Source organism: Phocoena phocoena, chromosome 7, assembly GCF_963924675.1.
Source record: "Phocoena phocoena chromosome 7, mPhoPho1.1, whole genome shotgun sequence".
Lineage (NCBI taxonomy): Eukaryota > Metazoa > Chordata > Mammalia > Artiodactyla > Phocoenidae > Phocoena > Phocoena phocoena.
This window is the reverse complement of record NC_089225.1, coordinates 54,236,621-54,256,280: the sequence shown is the minus strand read 5'-3', so window position 1 is coordinate 54,256,280 and position 19,660 is coordinate 54,236,621. Positions and strand designations below refer to the sequence as shown.

The 19,660-nt window shown below is 38.0% G+C and overlaps 1 protein-coding gene across 2 annotated transcripts in view; it reads right to left on the bottom strand.

Moving 5' to 3' along the window:
• Positions 1-456: 456 nt before the first annotated feature.
• CYBRD1 (cytochrome b reductase 1) overlaps positions 457-19,660 on the bottom strand; it is a 40,551-nt gene continuing 21,347 nt past the window's right edge. Inside the window, exons 2-4 of one of the 2 annotated variants that reach the window (XM_065880642.1) lie at positions 18,449-18,657; positions 2,740-2,894; positions 457-2,034 (exon numbers count right to left, since the gene is read on the bottom strand). In XM_065880642.1, the coding sequence (XP_065736714.1) occupies positions 1,734-2,034; positions 2,740-2,894; positions 18,449-18,657 (665 nt within the window). In that variant the 3' untranslated portion in view covers positions 457-1,733. The remainder of the gene's footprint in view (positions 2,035-2,739; positions 2,895-18,448; positions 18,658-19,660) is intronic. The other variant, XM_065880643.1, reaches the window with a different exon arrangement.

Below are 19,660 nucleotides of genomic sequence, written 5' to 3'. Positions count from 1 at the left end.
AGAAAACAGTGTTTTGGTGAGGGACTCTTGAATGGATATTGTGAAGCTTCAGGGATGTGACGGAATATAGCTTGTACTCAGTCTATGGAAGTAATTACCAGTTACCCTAAAAGGAAATTCACTAAGCACCAAAAATGTTAAGTTTATTTGGTATAAACTGTATGGTTTAAAATTGCAGGGAAACCAAAAATCAATCCCAAACGAAAAGCAACATTTCAGCATAGGCGCCACTCTAGGTTTTAATTTAAGTCAGCCCAGAGCCTAGACAGAGGTCTCATGCATGAAAACTGTCATCTCTGAGTCTTAATTCGCTACTGAGAACCAAAGCACAAGATGTCCTCTAAAATTCCACCCAAATCAGGAGGGACCCTAGCTTTTGCCCCTGGGGAAGGGCAGACCATGAAGTCCATCTCTCCTATCTCCAAACCCAAATCTGTTCAGCAGCGATATTCTTGCCTAAACCTTTCTTTGCTACCAAGACAGTTTTAAGATCAAAGGGGCATCAAGGTAAGCCATGGCTTGTTGGCCGTGGCAGGGTGCCCATGATGAATTTCCAGGTAAGGGTAGGCCTTTCTCCTTGGTTATTTGGGAAATCTGCCTTGGAAACAGAGCCAGAAGGTAAATTTTAACTTCTACTGCATTCCACCAAATGAGGTTTATCCACGGGTGGGTCAAAACAGGTATAAATTAGCATGTAACAGAAAAAACAGCATAGTGAGGTGGTTAGGATCATGGACTGACCTGAGGTGCCAAACTGCCAGGTTTTGAATCTCAGTTTCACCACTTATGAGATGTGTGACCTTGGGCAAGTTACTAACCTCTCCAAGCCTCAGATCTCTCATCTGTAAAATGGAGCTTTTAATGGTGCCTACCACAACAGTTTTGTCTGGGGATTGAATTAGCTAAGATTTATAAAGTGCTTAGAATAGTGTCTGACACTAAGTTCCATGTTTAGAAAAACCAGAAACTTGGGGAAAAGTGCTCTTTAAGGTTTGTGGAGTAGTTTATACTGCTTAAGCATTCAGGCATATTCTCATCCTAATTAAGTTTAGAATCTGGATCATAAAGTATACCAAACCCAAGGAAGCCTTGGGATTAAGTCAGTTTTGGAAAAACTTCCAGGTCCAACCAGGCAAGATCTTCAGCTACCTACAGCCCTATCACTGCTCCAAAATGCCCTAATATAAACCCTGGTCTCCAGGGCCAATCTAAGGATAAACCAGCTGGGGAGGAAGCAAAGGGTAGGCACAGGGAAAAGGGAACCAGTTACTTTCCTAAATTTTTTTCTGTGCTCTAGTCATGACATCTGTGTAGCATTAACCCTGTCCCACATATGCATGATCTGATTCCAAAACTTTACAACTGGACTCCCAGAATTAGCAGAAAATGACTGCATGACAAGAGGCCAGGGAAGCTGCCAGTTTATCAAATTTACCAACCGATAGATACATTTTGATCATCTGTTCTATGCCAGGCACTGTGCTAAATGCTTTGGTCCTCAACAAGAACAAGGTAATATAACCACAGTTTACACCTGCTGTTATTTACATTGATCATCTCCCTTCCAATTCAGGTAAGTTCATAGGCCTCAATCAATACAAATGCTTTCAAGAAATCCTACTTTATGATTAGAATAAATATTGAGTCTGTGGAGCTCAATCATCTTACAGCTAAATAAGAGAAGCTAAACTGTAGAACTAATGGAAGTTATATGGCTACATCTCTAGCCCATTTTACATGGTGGATCTCTGTCCAGCCTCATCAAGGGTGATGTTTCTTTTTCTTGCTGCTGCTTCACTGTTTAACTCTGAATCTGATTTGTCCATATTGCCAAAGTTCATTGCCATGGAACCTTCCATTCCCTCTGGAGCGCCTCCGTTTGGCTGAAGAAGGACAGAATTTGGTTCTTTAGGACGTTTCCATTGTGGTCTGGTGACTATCCAAAAAATGAGCGCCCCAAACACCAGAATCAGAAGGCCGAGGGTATTTGTGAAAACACCTTCTGGTGGGAATGTACTGTATGCAGGATTTTTCCTACAAAAAAGGAGAGAGTGTGTCCAATTACAAATAGGGTGATACACCAAGGGGGGAAAGCTGGGGGGGTAGGAGGAGGATGAATTGGGAGATTGGGATTGACATATATACACTAATATGTATAAAATAGGTAACTAATAAGAAACTGCTGTATAAAAAAATAAAATTAAATTAAAAAAAATTAGGGTGATACAGCAACATGCCAAACAGTCTTGAATTTATCTGCTCAAAATGCACACTGGTACAGCTTCAATGTAAATTCCCTTAAAGCTTGACATTAAGAAGAAATTTAAGATATGCTATAATTCACTCAATGGATTAGTATGAAATTGTTAAAAATCATAAGTATGAAAATAATATAGCATCTAAAACACCTGTATCACTTAAAATTTAAAAAATGATACAAAAATGTAGGTATATCATAATTACAGTTAAAATAAAAACATACACATCAAAATGACTGAAAGGGCATGCATAACTTCAATAGTTGTTTTGTAAGAGTAGTACAATTTGTTGGACTGTTTGGCTTTTCTTCCAAGCATTATTAATGTTATATCACATGTATAATATAATACATTTTTAAAAATATTTAAATTTTTTATTTTCAACATTTAAAAATTTTTGTTACATTTATATTTGTCCAATGAACAAGTATTTAACATTTTGTAGCTTAAGATTTGCAATTAGGAAAACTATGCAACTTACAGGGCAAAAATCAGTTTCTCCGTCACTCCCATAAGTACTGTTGCAATCACTGTTCCAAAGACGAGAAGTCCAGAATAAACATGTATGGGCATGAGAAGTGCTCGGAGAGAAAGTGGAGCCCAAGGAAGCAGAAAGACAAAAAAACCTAGGAGAAGCTAAACATCAAAAAGTACAAAAGTTATCAATTAATTGTAAGTTTTAACTGATTTTAAAATTATTATAGAAGCAATATGTACAAAATGAGAAAACACTTCATATAGAACCAAGGGCATAAAATGAAGTTTCCCCATTCCAGTTCCACTCACTCTCTCGAGTATCCTTCCAGAAAATTTCTATGACTAAACAAGCATGTGTGTGTGCACACATGTGTGTTTAAAGAGAGAGTAAGTCAGACATAGAAAACAAACTTATGGTTACCAAAGGGATGAAATAGGAGGCTGGGATTAAAATATACACACTACTGTATAAACAGCACAGATAAACAAGGACCTACTGTATAGCACAGGGAACTATACTTAATACCTTGTAATAACCTATAATGGAAAAGAATCTAAAAAAGAATATATATATGTGTATGTATGTGTATATATATATAGTGTGTGTGTATATATACATACATATATATATATATATAAAACTGAATCACCTTGCTGTATACCTGAAACTAACACATTGTAAATCAACTATATTTCAATAAAATTTTTTAAAAAAGAGAGAGAGGGGGACAGTTTTTTAAAGTACAAGTGGGATTTTACTATACATATTTGTTCTGCATATTGCTTTTTTCCCTGAATAGTGTAGCTTGGAGATCTTTTCATATCGATGCATGTATCTAGTTTATTCTTTTTAATGGCTGACATTCTAAGACTGTAACAAATTATTCAGTTCCCCATTAATGGAAATTTCTGTTTCTAGTTTTTGCTATCATTAACAAGGCTACAGTGAACATTCTGATACTTATTTGCTTTTTATCAATTTCCTTAAGGTTGCCAAGTAGGAAGGGAAGTAAAAGATTTTTAAGTCACTAAATCTAAATACAATAGAACACATTTATTCAGTGCAACCTAAAAAACTATGTGGAAAAAACCTGGCAATTTTGTTTTATGAGGAAGAAATGAGTTCTGCAGAAAATTCTCTCCATTTCCTTGATAATTAAATCCCTAGTGGGATACTTCTCTGCAGACAAGACAACAAGATTATTATGTAAACTAAAGTCTGTTAATGTTTTCACAGTTTTGTTTTGTTGCCCCAGACCCCTGCCCATTAAGTAATCTCTTCTCCTCCAGAAAATAAAGATGACTCAGTGACCATTGAGTTACTGAGTTTAAAGGGACTTCTTTTTCAGGTATCTCTTTGGTATCTACCACTCTAACAAAACAACTATGAGAATGAGGAGAAACACTAGCGTCACTGTTCATTTTTCCTGATTGATATCAAAGGACTAAAGGGGGACAGAGAGGAATGAAGGCAGAAGGGGTGTGATGCCCTAAAACACATTTAGAATCAGATTAAAGGCAACAGTAATGAATGGAAAGTAACTGAAAATGCATGCAATAGGCTGGTTTGTATATTTTATTGTCCATTAATACCACAGATGCCTGAGTATATTAGAAATGGTTCAGAGAGTCCCCCTTGGTGGTTCAGTGTTCCTAATTCTCCTTCAGTGATCTTTAGTGATTCTTTTAGTATCAAAGGGTAAGCATCCTGATGTACAGGTTGTGCTTTCTATACAAAAATGGGGCTCAGGTGAGTGACTGTCAAGGATTTAGCACAAATACATTTCTACGAGTAAGTCACCATATCTTTTCTGTGACTTATCCATGTAAATATATATATTTTTCCATATTCCTGTTATCCTGCCTTTCTATTCCTAAGATTCTTATTGTTTTGAATGATTCTTACTGTTTTCTCTTATTTCTTTCAGGATTTATCATGTGTGTCTCTTGTAATCCCATAAAGCTTAATGATCTAAGTAGATGGGACACCAGAAATTTGCGTACAGGACACCAGGACGATTTAACTCTCCTAAATCTTACTTTCCCCATGAAAACACTTTTTTTTCAACAACAGAAAATTACTTTTAAAAGGAAAGGAAAAAATTACAGAACACTTAACTTTGATTAAAAGTGTTCCAAATTATGCAAATGTATAATAGCTTATAAAAAGTTAAAATTTATATTAATCATTCTTTATTTCCTTTTAACCATCTTAGCCTTACTATCTTACAAGTAATAGGGCAACTTAAATCCTAGTGGACTGAATATTACAAAATCCTTAAGTCCCTTTAAGTCAGTGTTTCTTGAAATGTTGCTCATAGAAGACCTGTAACAGAAACTCTTAAGGTGTTTATTTAAAGAGATCCCTGTGCCACATCCAAATCTGCTAAATCAGAATTTCTGGAAGTAGGGTTTAGGAATCTGCATTTTGATGGAATGCCAGGGTGATTCTTGCTACATGTTGCAGTCTGAAGACCACTGCTTTTGATTCGCTCAAGTTATTTCAGAGATATGGGTTAAGTGCATTCTGGAAAATCCCTAAAAGTGAAGGCAGTAGACTGCTACCTTCAGTCTACAAACACTTATTAAGTGCAAACGAAGTGCTCCAGAGTTTAGGAACCATCACCTACAGAAAACTGCTCTTCACCACTATGGAGTTCTTAGGAGAGGTAAAGAAAAGTAAAATCTCATTTAAAAAGTTATTATTTAGATATGAAAGTGAAGATGTAGTATGATTCTAATTATGCTTAAAATTTTTTCTTAACTATATATTCATGGGTATAATAAGAGCCTAAAGGAAATAAACCAAAATATAATGATATCTCTAGATTATGGCATTATCAGTGATTTGAGGATTTTTCTTTCCATTTTTCTGATTTTATAAAATTTTAAATAAATGTATATTACTTTTATAATTAGAAATATACAATGAAAGTTTACTTTTAAAGTTCCTGTGTTAGATATCTGGGCTTTTCTCAGTTAATTATTATTGTCCTTTAAAGATACAAATGTATTTTACTATGCCAGTTTTATCTCACTTTATGAAACAGATGAGTTTTTTAAAAAAAGAGATGTGTAAACTTTTAGACATAATAAAAGCTTTTATTTGCAAAAGTCATTAATGAGACGAGGAAACATCTGCTTAGCTAGCTTTTGTATTAGGTATGATTTGCTTTTTTTTAAGGGTACAGGTGGATTTAATGTGAATCAAGTGATTTACAGATTATTATATGGAGGCTCCTCCCAGCTCCACTTCATTTTTCTGCTATTGTATATATAGCCAGCAGAGATTCAACCAACTGCTGATGGAAAATTTTTTTTTTTTTTTTTGGTACGCGGGCCTCTCACTGCCGCGGCCTCTCCCATCGCGGAACACAGGCTCCAGACGGCAGGCCCAGCGGCCATGGCTCACTGGCCCAGCCGCTCCGCGGCACGTGGGATCCTCCCACACCGGGGCACGAACCTGTGTCCCCCGCATCGGCAGGCAGACTCTCAACCACTGCGCCACCAGGGAAGCCCTGATGGAAAATATTTTTTTTAATTTCCAGAAAGTTCCAAAAAGCAAAATTTGAATTTGCCAGGCAATTTTTTACATAGCATTTACATTGTATTAGGTATTACAAGTAACCTAGGGATGATTTAAAGTATACAGGAGGATATGCATGGGTTATATGCAAATACTACACCATTTTTTTAAAATAAATTTATTTATTTATTTTTGGCTGCATTGGGTCTTTGTTGCTGCGCACGGGCTTTCTCTAGTTGTGGCGAGCGGGGGCTACTCTTCGTTGCAGTATGCAGGCGTCTCATTGTGGTGGCTTCTCTTGCTACAGAGCACAGGCTCTAGGTGCATGGGCTTCAGTAGTTGTGGCACACGGTCTCTAGAGTGCAGGCTCAGCAGTTGTGGTGCATGGGTTTAGTTGCTCCACAGCATGTGGGATCTTCCTGGACCAGGGCTTGAACCCGTTTCCCCTGCACTGGCAGGCGGATTCTCAACCACTGTGCCACCAGGGAAGTCCCTACACCATTTTATATAAGGGACTTGAGCATCCACAGATTTTGGTATCCATGGGGGTCCTGGAATCAATCCCTCGCGGATACTGAAGGATAACTATATTCACTCATCACTTCATTTAAAGCACATATTTCTGGGCCACATCCCTAGAGTTTCTGACTCAGTAGGTCTAGAGTGGAGCCTAAGAATCTATTTCTAACTCCCCTGGTAATGCTAATGCTGCTGTCCTAGGGAAGCTCTGTCTTTTGAGAAGCTCTGTCCTTTGAGAAGCTCTGTCTTAGGTTATTTGCAAGTTGTGTTTTTCAAACATAACGGCACGTTTTCTAGGGGTAAAAACACCTAATCAGAACCAACTAGAATATGTCCATAGTTTTTTGTAAAAAGAAATGACAGACATTCAAATTGAAGTCTCCTGTCAATATCCTACATTTTCTTGCTGCACTGTCTTTTATCAAGTCCACCTGGCAATACCTCAACCTGGCTCAGACATCTTCAGGACTACCCCTGGTATGCTAGGTCCCACTGGAGTAAATCATGCAGTCAAGGGGACTAGCGTCGCTATAAATTCATGGTTACGATGCTCATGGCTATAAGCACTTCAGTGCTGCTCAACAATCCTTCTACTGTATGATTTATCAACTGGTCCTCCATGTTCCTCCCAGACACAAACCTCTGGCTCTCTTGTGTGCCTCCCCACTATTGGCAGATGATCCTACTACCACCTCATGGGAAAACAGAGGCAACTTCAGAGAAGAGCCTTATTTTTCTGCCACCAAACGAAACAAACCAAAAAACCATCCCAAGCGAACAATTCCTTTCCTTCTTCAGTTGCAATTGAGTTGGTGTCCTCCAATTTTCCAGCAGTCTCCACAATCTACTTCTTGAAGACATAGCTATAAATTATTGCATCTCTCCAGTATTCACTACCTTTCCTTCTCTATGGTGCTATCCAGTGAGCATTTTAACATGTCCAAGCTTCTCCCAACAAAATGAAGTAAAAAAGAAAGCACCCAAGCACCTGACTTGACTCTTGTCTCTGACCAGTTACCAACCTCTCTTTCGCTTCCCCTTCTTACCCAAACCTCTTTATTGAGTTGTCTCTATTTTCTCACTGTAAACAAAGGAGGAAAAAAGAGAATTTTGCTCAATACCCAATTCTATAAGGATTAACCTGCTGTAGTCACTGACCAACAGACAGAGGAAAGGAAGACATAAACAGGATGCTCTGTTCTTTGGACAAATAGGCCCCTTAGATAGTTAGATGTACATCTCAAGAAGAATTCCAATAAGCTCAGACTCTTGCATCTTCCCATACATTAGAAAAACACTAAAGTCATAAACTTGAGATATCTGTCCTTTGGGACTAGCAGTAATCTTTTACCAAGATGTTACTTGACTGCATGTATTCCCAAGCCCCAAATCACATATATACTTACTGGCTTCTCTCCTACCTCTTTGGAGCAGTTTACTCAGAGCTACTGAGTGATTGTCTCCCACACTATAGTCCTCAGTAAGACCCTGAATAAAACTTAAACTCACAGCTCTTATGTTGTGCATTTTCTTTCAGTCAACATCACCTTCTATTTCCTGTTCAATTTACTGAAATCTGGCTTCTGCCCACCAAGGAAACTGCTCTCCAGGGTCATCAGTGACTTCCAGATCACTAAATCCAATGGATAGTTTTTAGACCTTATTTTCCTTGACTTCTCAGTAGCATCTGGCACTCCTAAAGCCCTCTCCTCCCCCTCTAATGTTCCCTTTCTCATCCCACCCCCACTTTTTCAAGCCTGAAAGTGACTCTCTTTCATCCCCTGTATCACTGACTTTCCAAATCTCATTAATTCTACCTCCTAAATATCTTTAGGAACTATACACTTTGCTAACTGCTATTGCTACTCCTCCAGGCCACCATCATTTCTCATCAGAACCTTTGTAAACATCTTCAACCTAGTCTCCCTAAATTTACCCCTGTCCAGCCTCCAATTCATCTTCCATACCCCATTCCAGGCAGCTCAAACTCCTTCTGGTTTCTCAAATAAAGCAAATTTTTACCCATATACTAATCCATTCATAGAATACTCTTTCCGCTTTGACCACAGACCTCATGACTCCAATTCTTGATCTGACTTCCATTATTCTCTATACCATATGAGAGCTCTCCTAGAACACTCCACACCCATCCAATCTACCAAATACTCAATGACCTATCTTCCCCTGTAAGCTTCATGAGGGCAGAGAACATGTCTCTTTGGGCCCGTGCGTGTCTTGTGGAACAGTGTATGCCCCATAACTTAGACAGGTATCTGACGCATAGCAGGTATTTAACTCTGTTGAATAAATGGATGGATTTAGGAATAAAATTTCAATGACATAAAATGCATATTCTCAACCATGAAGGTGTCTATGATCTATAGTTGATATGAAAAATGCCATCTTCAGGTCATAAAGGAGCCTACCACAAGACTTACACTTCTAATAACAACAGCTTACTTGTGTCATTCCAGTATGCTAAGCCCTAGGCTGAGCCTTTCCATGCATTATTTGTCTTTGGTTCTTATGATGTGAAGGATGTATGAAAATCTTAATTTCTAGGTGAGCAAACTAAGTCCAAAAGAGTTCAATAACATGTCCAAGGTCACAAATTACAAATGAATGAAACTGATTCAAACTGAGGTCTTCCTGAGTCCAAGTCCTGTGTTCTTAAATACTACCAGCTCTCTGGATCTGAGCAAGGAAGAAGCCAGGGACCACATTTTCTCCTGCTAAACAAAAGTCAGAACGTTGTGACATGACATTTCTGAGAAGCCTAGTTAGCACACAAATAAAACAACCGGAGATAAGAATCTGAATATTTCAGAAGGCAAAAGAGAATCTTGAAACAATTAAAAATGTTTTCAATTCACCCAAGTTTAATATTAGAAAATCTAATGATGTGATTGATTACATTAACAAATTAAAGAGGAAAAACCATATTCATCTCAACATACACAAAAAATTCTACATCCATTCATGATTTCGAAAGAAAAACAAAATGGTTTCACAAACTGGAATTAGAGGAAATGTGAAACATCTGCACTGAATAGTGAAATATTAGAAGTATTCTCTTTAAAATAAGAACAATTCAAAGATTTTTATCTCTATCTCTATTCTATACCTTGTAAATACTTCTATATACTTCTATACTCTTCAATTCCACTGGCTAAGACGCAGAGGAAAAGACATACGACAAAACTGGCAGTGCAGATAAGTGGCAAAGACAGGGACGAGTCAATAAATGATGCCAGGGAAAGAGTTTATCATTATGGAAAAAAATGAAGCTAGATAACAATATCACTTCATGAGCTAAGTTACTTCTAAATGAATTAAGTACTTAAAGACAAAACTTTAATATTCTTAGAAAACATAAGAGAAATTAAAGTTTCCAATAATATTACTGTAATGTAACCTCTTGGCTATTTGTAGGCTTTTCTCTTAGACCAATTGCTCTCAAATATCAGTGCGCCTCTGAATCACCTGTCGGGCCTATGAAAGCACATACTACTGGGCTCGCCCCCGCCCCCAACCAACCCAGACTTTCTGATCCAGGAGGTCTGGAGTAGAACCTGAGAATCTCGTTTGTTTTGACCTCAGGGTAGGGAAGGATTTCATACACAAGGCATCAAAACAAAAAATAATAACCTTAAAGGAAAAGATGATTAATTCATTTCATTAAAATTGAGAATTCCTGGGCTTCCCTGGTGGCGCAGTGGTTGAGAGTCTGCCTGCCGATGCAGGGGACACGGGTTCGTGCCCCGGTCCGGGTGGATCCCGCATGCCGCGGAGCGGCTGGGCCTGTGAGCCATGGCCGCTGAGCCTGTGCGTCCGGAGCCTGTGCTCCGCAACGGGAGAGGCCACAACAGTGAGAGGCCCGCGCAAAAAAAAAAAAAAAAAAAAAAAAATTGAGAATTCCTATTTGTCAAAAAGTACTAACAAAAGAGAAAATACAAGTTTCAAAAGCTTGAAGATATATGCAATACATATAAGTGAAAAGGAATTTGACACAGAACACCTATAAATCTTTAAGAAAAAGGAAAACAAACTCATTTTTGAAATGGACAAACGACATGAACAGGTATTTTTTTAGAGGTGAACCATAAGCAATCAGTGAAATAAACAATAAAACCACAAGAAGACACCCTTTTATACCCACTAGTTTGGCAATATTTTAAGTTTGAAGAGGATGCATGCTGGCAAGGATGTGCCATATGGGAACTCTTATTTGCTGCTGGCAGGAACATACTTGGGTCATCCACTTTGGCAAACAAGTTGATGTTACTCTTTTAGACTGAGTATATAACTGCAGTCCTAAGTATACTGCCAGAGAAACCTTTGCATATGAGGACCAAGAGGTGTGTATATGAATGTTCAGTGCAGCATTGTTTGTAACAGAAAACAATTGAAAATTGCCCAAATGTCTAATAGCAGGAGAATAGATAAGTAAATGTATGTCGTATTTATACAGTGGAATACAAAAGTAAAAATGAAGGGCTTCCCTGGTGGCACAGTGGTTAAGAATCCACCTGCCAATGCAGGGGACATGGGTTCAAGCCCTGGTCCAGGAAGATCCCACATGCCACAGAGCAACTAAGCCCGTGTGCCACCACTACTGATCCCAGGTGTCGCAACTACTGAAGCCTGCGCGCCTAGAGCCCGTGTTCCACAACAAGAGAAGCCACCGCAATGAGAAGCCTGTGCACCGCGACAAAGAGTAACCCCTACTCGCTGCGCACAGCAACGAAGAACCAGAGCAGCCAAAAATAAATGAATTAAAAAAAAAATTCTTTGAGGAAAAAAAACAAGTAAAAATGAATAAACTACACCTAGAGGAATCAATATAGTTGAATCAGTAGAAAGAAAAAAAAAGTTGTAATTGAACACATTTGATACTGCTTTTTAAAAAGTAAAAAATAAAAACTAAACATATTGTTTGGGAATTTACAGTATGTGGTAAAATTATAAAGAAAAACAGGAATGAGAAAAAAACTTCTGGAGAATGGTTACCTCCAGGGGTTGGGATAGGTAGAAAGATGTGGGATCAAGTTGGGGGTGAGGAGGTGTTCTATGTTTTCTAAATTAAGTTGGACGGTGGAATCATGAGAGTTAACTTTATTATGATTCATAACTTCTACATACACACAATGGTTTGTTATTATTTTAGAAATCCCCCAGAGGCTAGATCTCACAAGTAGAAAAAATACCTACAACTTAAAATGCTTTGCAATTCATAGACAAACACGAGGAAGGGTGAAGACTTTTCAGCTTGTATTGGTTGTATTGCTTTGTTGCTATCCCCCTTTCTTTCCTCCTTTTTAAAAAAATATTTATTTATCTATTTATTTTTGGCTGTGTTGGGTCTTTGTTGCTGCGCACGGTCTTTCTCTAGTTGTGGTGAGCAGGGGCTACTCTTCGTTGTGGTGAGTGAGCTTCTCATTGCGGTGGCTTCTCTTGTTGCGGAGCACAGGCTCTAGGCGTTGCGGGCCTCAGTAACTGTGGCACGTGGGCTCAGTAGTGTAGGCTCTAGAGCGCAGGCTCAGTAGTTGTGGTGCACAGGCTTAGTTGCTCCCCGGCATGTGCGATCTTCCTGGACTAGGGATGGAACCCGTGTCCCCTGCATTGGCAGGCAGATTCTTAACAACTGCGCCACCAGGGAAGTCCCTGATTTCACTCCTGATCAGTAGACATAGTTATGTTCTTTGTAACAGCTGTATAATATTCAACATGGATTTACCACAAATTATTTAGCCATTCCCTTGTTGATGGACATTTAGGTTGCTTCCCGTTTCCTGCAAACATTGCCGCACTAAAAATCCTTCTTAGAGTTCCTTTTGTAAAGTATATATATATATACTTTAAATTTTTACTGGAGTATGGTTGATTTACAATGTTGTGTAAGAGTAAGTTTATTTTTTAAAAAAATAATAGATATTAACAAACTACTTCCCTAATTCGGTGGCAATTCACTTTCCCACCAGCAGGGCAGAAGTTCATCCTTACCTCACATCTATGATAGCAATGGATATCACTATTGTTGTTCTGTCAGTCTCATGGGAGAAAATGTTACTTTATTGTTGTTTTAACTTACATTTCCCTAACTTCTTAGTGAGGTTGGACATTTTATCATATGCTCATTGTGATTTAATTCTTCTTTGAACTGCCTGTTCAACTCTTTTGTTCATTGCTCTATTAGGTTGACTTTTTATTATTAATTTTTAGGAGTTGTTTTGTATATTAAACACATTAACCCTTAACACATGACATGATTATTCCCCATATCTCCTTGTGCAGTTCCTGCTGACTTGAATATCTTTTGTCATATATACAGTCAGCCCTCCATAGCCACGGGCTCAGCATACATAAATTCCACCAACCACAGATCAAAAATATTCCAAAAAAACAAATTCCGGAAAGTTCCAAAAAGCAAAATTTGAATTGGCCGCAGACCAGCAACTATTTATATAGGATTTACATTGTATTTACAGAGCATTTACATTGTATTAGGTACTGTAAGTAATCTAGAGATGATTTAAAGTATATGGGAGGATGTGTGCAGGTTACATGCAAATACTACACCATTTTATACAAGAAACTTGAGCATCCTTGGATTTTGGTGTCCGAGGGGGTCCTGGAAACAATCCCCCAAAGATACTGAGAAATGACTATAATTTTAAAAAAATTTTATGTAGTCATAAATGTCTTTCTTTTCCTTTATGGTTTTTAGATTTCTTGTCAACCTTATGGCCTCCCCTACCTCAATATTAAACAGATTATATGCTTCTTAATTTTCTTTTTCTCTTTTCACTGATTTTGGATTTTTTATACTCATACCTTTAATCTACTGTATCTGGAATTTTTTTTTCTTTTGTGTGATGTAGAGTCTTTTTGTTTGTTTGGTTTTTTCCAAATGGATAGCCAATTATGAAGGTAACATTGATTAAATAAGCATTCTTTTCCTGGTAAATTGAAATACCATAGTGTCACAGAAAAAGTTCTTATACACACTTGGGCTGTTTCTGTCCTCTTTGTTCTTGCCATGGATATATTTTGTTTATTCCTATGTGAATACCTTGTTTTGAATAAAGCAGGTCTCCCTTCTCTTCTTCAAAATTTTCTTGGTTATCCTTGGATACTTGTTCTTCTGCATAAAGTTTAAAACTCCCATTGGGTTTAAAATTAGAATATATTAACTATAAATATTAGTTGAAGAGGGAAGGATATTTCTATATTAATTTTTCTCTTTCAGTAACATGGTATCCTTCTATTCCTACCATGTTTTCTGTTTTTCAATAAGTTTTTATAGTATTCTACTATAAGATTTACAGGATTCTACTTCTTATTCTAAATGGTCATTTCTAGTATGGGCAAAAGTTATTGGATTCTGCATGGCTATCTTATATCCAGATACCTTTCCAAATTCTCTCATTATTTTAGCTATCTCTTGTGTTTCTAGACATGTATTATATGATCTGCAAACAGGAAAAAAGTCACAAATTTTCTATTATTTATACAGATTTTTTTCATTATCTTATGCATTAGCTAAAACCTCTAAAACAAAGTTGAATGACAAAGGTACCAAGCATCAATGTCTTATTTATTTAATGGAAATGTCTTCAGTATTTCACAGTTTAAGCTGATGTTCGCTGTTTGATATTGGTAACGGTGTTTATCATCAGAGCTGCCACCTTAGATATGAAGTATGGAGTGCACAATGGGGCAACATCTGAGAGGAGTTTGTTTCCTCCCAGTGTACTGGATCAGTTTAAAGTATCTGTTCCTTGTAGGTCAAAGGTATAAAACAATCTGGACCTGATGTCTTTTTTAGTGATAGATTTCAAATGATCTTACCAGTTGCTTATAATGTTATTGGTCTGTTTAGGTTTTCTAGTTCCTCTTGGGTCAAATTTGGTAGTTTATATTTGGCAAGAAAACAATCCTTTTTTCTTTCTTTAAGATTTTTAAGAATATTACCATATATTAATAATTTAATAAACTGTCCTAATTTTAAAATATTATTTATATCTATGACTATATTTCTTTCTTTTTTTTTTTTTTTTTTTTTTTTTTTTTTTTTTTTGTGGTACATGAGCCTCTTACTGATGTGACCTCTCCCGTTGCGGAGCACAGGCTCCGGACGCGCAGGCCTAGCGGCCACGGCTCACAGGCCCAGCCGCTCCACGGCATGTGGGATCTTCCCGGACCGGGACACGAACCCGTGTCCCCTGCATCGGCAGGCGGACTCTCAACCACTGTGCCACCAGGGAAGCCCCTTTCTTATTCTTAATGTTGTATATTGTGCTTTTTTTCAATCAGATTTGCAGTGGTTTATCTATTTTATTCTACTTGTTTTAAAGAACCAGCTTTTCATTTTATTTGTAATTTCTTATATTTTTAATTTATGGTTGTGATAGGCTAAATCATGCCACCTCCCAAAGATATCCACAACTTAATCCCTGCAAGCTATGAATACGTTATGTTACATGGCAAAAGATGCCTTGCTGATGTAATTAAGGTTATGGATTTTCTGACTGGGAGAAAATCCTGGATTATCTGGGCAGCCCAATCTAATTACATGAACCCTTTCAAAAACAGAGAACTTTGGCTGGAGGAAGAAGAGATGAAGAGGAGAAAGAAGGAAGGAAGAAGGAATCTCAGAGAGATTCCAAGCCAGTGAGACAGAGGGGGCCATGTGCAAGGAATAGAGAGAGGAGCTAAGGACAACCCTCAGCCCACAGTCAGTGAGAGTATAGGGACCTCAGTCTTACAACCACAAGGAACTAGATTTTGCCAACAACCTAAATTAGCTTGGGAGGTGATTCTACCCCAGAGTCTTTCCATAAGAGCCCAGGCCAGCTAACACCTTGATTTTGACCTTGTGAGACCCTGAGCAGAGAAACCAGCCAAGCCAATCTGGACTTCTGATGTAGAGAAACTGTGAGGTAATATATTTGGGTTGTTTTAAGCCACTACGTTTGTGGTAAATTGTTATGGCAACAATAGAAAACTAATACAACTGTTCACGGATTTTTTTTTTTTTGGTGTTTACTTTTCCTTGTATATTTTGCTGTTCTCTTTTAGTTTCTTTTTTTTTCTCCTGGTTTTATCGAGATATAATTGAACTTCAGTTTCTTAAGTGGATACTCCATTTACATATTTTAAGTTTTTCTTTCAATAAATAAAGGCATTTAAGCCTATATTCCTCTGAGAACCATTTTATCTAAGACCCATATATTTTCCAATAAATATTCTCTTTTTTGCTAATTCCTAGATATTTCTTAATCTTATATATTAAGATATAGAGCATGGTATAAATTGGTTTTTAGAAATTCCAGATTAAAAGGTATATCTAGTATAGGAAACTTTTTTTTTAGCTTTAAAAGCTTTTATTGTTATACAGAAATGCATGTGTATTTAGAAGATACAAAAAGTGAAAAGAAAAATAATCAACTGGAATCCAGCCACCTAGAGATCATTTCTGTTAACATTCTGATACATATCTTTCCAGATGTTCAGAGAATGCCTTGGCATATAACTAACGCACTAAAGGCATTTTATCTAATTCATTTTAACTACTGTACTCAGAACCATAAACCCTCTCACAGGCAAGCTACATAAAGTTTTGGGTAGTCTCCATTCTGTTCCTCAGAAATATGGCCGTCCACTGAGGATGATCAAACACGGGCTGAGTGATGGTGGGGATGTTGTGGAAACAGCAGGACCATGTGGGGAGAGCTCAGGATTGGAAAGACCAGCACCTAAGTCCCAGCTCTGCCTCCTGCTGTGTAACCTGTGCGTCCTCAGCATCTGTAAAGACTATCTCACTTGAAGGACTATGTGAGGTAAGCAGAATGCCTCACACTGCGCTCTGGCTCTAATATCCTGCATTCTGGTGTGGCACAAAGGAGGTGAGGCAAAGGGAGGGGAACAAACCGCTGAAAGCAGAACAGAAAGCTAGGAAAGTCCTGAAGAGATGCTAGTAGACCAAGGGGCTCCCCAAAGCAACTGGCAGCATCTCAATGGCCCCTGCTCTTGCCATCCTACTCTCTGAAGGGAGAGGGTCCACCACCTGGCAGCAGAGGAGGACACTGTCTCCCAGATGAGAACACTGAGGGAAAATCAACTTTGAGGGCAGGAGATCTGGGCTAGGCTCAGCCACCCAATTTGAGATATTCTCCTTGTTCCTCCTTGATCAGTAAGATCATGTTTGATACAGGGTTCTCCCTATGCTCCCCTTCTGTCTGGCACCTTTCAATCTGCCAATCCCTACCTCCAGGCATGCTAATGCAAACTTAAATTATTAATAGTGTCCATATAGATATCAACTTTTACTTAAAATTCAAAAAGGCTTAAGCCTTTAAAAACCTTACTTTAAGAAGCAGAAAAATGACAAATACATGTCTGCTAAGAGATCCTTTTTTAAAGAGGTCATACATTCATATATTCTAAAATATGCCTTGAGGTTTTATGAACTCACTCCAGTTTCTTCTCCTATATCCACAGAAAAGTAAGTTCACAATGATGTCCCAATCAGGAGTTGGATATATGTACTAAGCAAGGGAAGTGAATTGACATAGTTTGTCAAAAAAATTGACAAAGATTTTTCAACAAAATGGTTAACACCAAAAACATTAAAAATTAACCTTTACTTTTGTGATCTAGAACAGCCAAATTCCTATCTCACTCCATTAACTTACATTTAAATATAGTGCTCTTAAGAGTATGTGTTTTTTGGGGACTTCCCTGGGTGGTCCAGTGGTTAAGACTCGTGCTCCCAATGCAGGGGGCCTGGGTTCGATCCCTGGTCAGGGAACTAGATCCCCCATGCCACAACTAAGAGACCGCATGCGGCAACAAAGACCTGGTACAGCCAAATAAATAAATACTTAAAAAAGAGTATGTGTTTTTAGTAAATGAAGACATTTAATAAATGAAATGAAAATAAAATAATCACTGAGCCTTCAAAATCTAACAAAGACATAAAAATTTACCTCTTTACTCTTAAAGTTAAACCGAGAAAATAGAAGTGACAGAGAATGTGAGAAAGAAATCTATAGCTCTTGCCTATGCTAGTTGATCCAGCACATGGAATTTAAAGTCCAAACAATGGCAGCCTAGATATTATGAGATGGCAATTTCTTACATACATATGTCCATATTTAAACCCTTACATTCAAGCTCATAACTGAATTCTGCAGTTCTGGTGCCCCCTCAGGGGGAAACACTTATAATGGAAACAAATGGAACAGTGACTAGTGGGAATGAAATGATTTCCAAGAAACTATGAATGAATGGAAAACATCGAAAGTATCTGAATTGTTTTACTTTTTATGTCTTGTTTAGAAATACACTGAGAGGGCTTCCCTGGTGGCGCAGTGGTTGAGAGTCTGCCTGCCAATGCAGGGGACACGGGTTCGAGCCCTGGTCTGGGAAGATCCCACATGCCGCGGAGCAACTAGACCCGTGAGCCACAATTACTGAGCCTGCGCGTCTGGAGCCTGCGCTCCGCAACAAAAGAGGCCACGATAGTGAGAGGCCCGCGCACCACGATGAAGAGTGGCCCCCGCTTGCTGCAACTAGAGAAAGCCCTCACACAGAAACAAAGACCCAACACAGCCAAAAATAAATTAATTTTAAAAAAATTAAAAAGAAACACTGAGATACTGACCTGTAAGATGTAGAGAATGACAGCTGTCAGTCCAACCCAGCTGTGCAGACTATACATATTGGGGATGTTCCTGGCATTGTGGAAATCAAAAACAGCCACCAGAGAAATAATTGCAAGAATGGCAGCAACAGCGTTTAACCCTGCATGGATGGATTTCATCAGGAGCTTGCTGCATTTCCAGGTCCATGGCAGTCTGTATACGATGATGGCTAAAAAGAGACAAAAGTGGACAGAATGTAGCGGTGCTGTTTTTTTAATCAACACAAGATGAACAGTTCGACACAGTGAACACTGCCTTTTGTGAAACCCTTTTCTCATGGCTTCTGCTTCCCCCCTCTTCCCTGCCTCTCAGTGGTTCCTTCTTGGGCTCTTTGCTGGCATCTTCTTTACTCCCAACTTATGAACGAACCTTGCTGCCTCTCAGGCTTAGTCCTAGGATTTTTTCCTCTCTCTGCTCTCTCTCTGCGTGATCTCATTCACTCTTTCATTAAAATGCTACCTGCATGGTAGGGACTCCAAAATTCTCATCTCCAGCCCAGAACTTTCTTCTGAACTCCACACCAACATAATCCAATGGCTTCTTGACATATCCATATAGATGCCTCTCAAATATTTTAAACTCAACATGTCCAAAATGAAATTCTTAATCTTATGATCTGGTTTCTTCATATAAGTGTCTTAATTTGACAAGAAAAAAAACAGACTAAACAATAGAAAAATATGTGCAAAGATTTAAATAGACAAAGTATATCCAAGAGTATAGCTAAGTATTTCACAAAAGAGTATATCCAAGTGACTAATAAACATAATAAAGATATCAACTTCATTGGTCAACAAAGAAATGAGAATACCTCTACCATATATCTGAATGGCTAAATATGGAAAATACTGAGTATTGGAGAGGTTGTGAAACAATCAGAACGCTCATGTTCTGCTGATAAGAGTTTAAATGAGAACAAACACTTTGGAAAACTAGCAGCATCTACTTAAGCAAAACATATGCATACCTTATGATCTAAGTAATTCTACTCCTGAGTATATGCCCCAAAGAAGTTTATACATAAGTTCCCCAAAAGACAAGTACGAGAATATTATTACAGCACTATTCATTGTAGCCAAAACCTGGGAACTTCCCAATGTCCATCATTAAGAGATTGAATAAATAAATTGTGATATATTCACACCATGGAATAATATACAGCAAAGAGGATG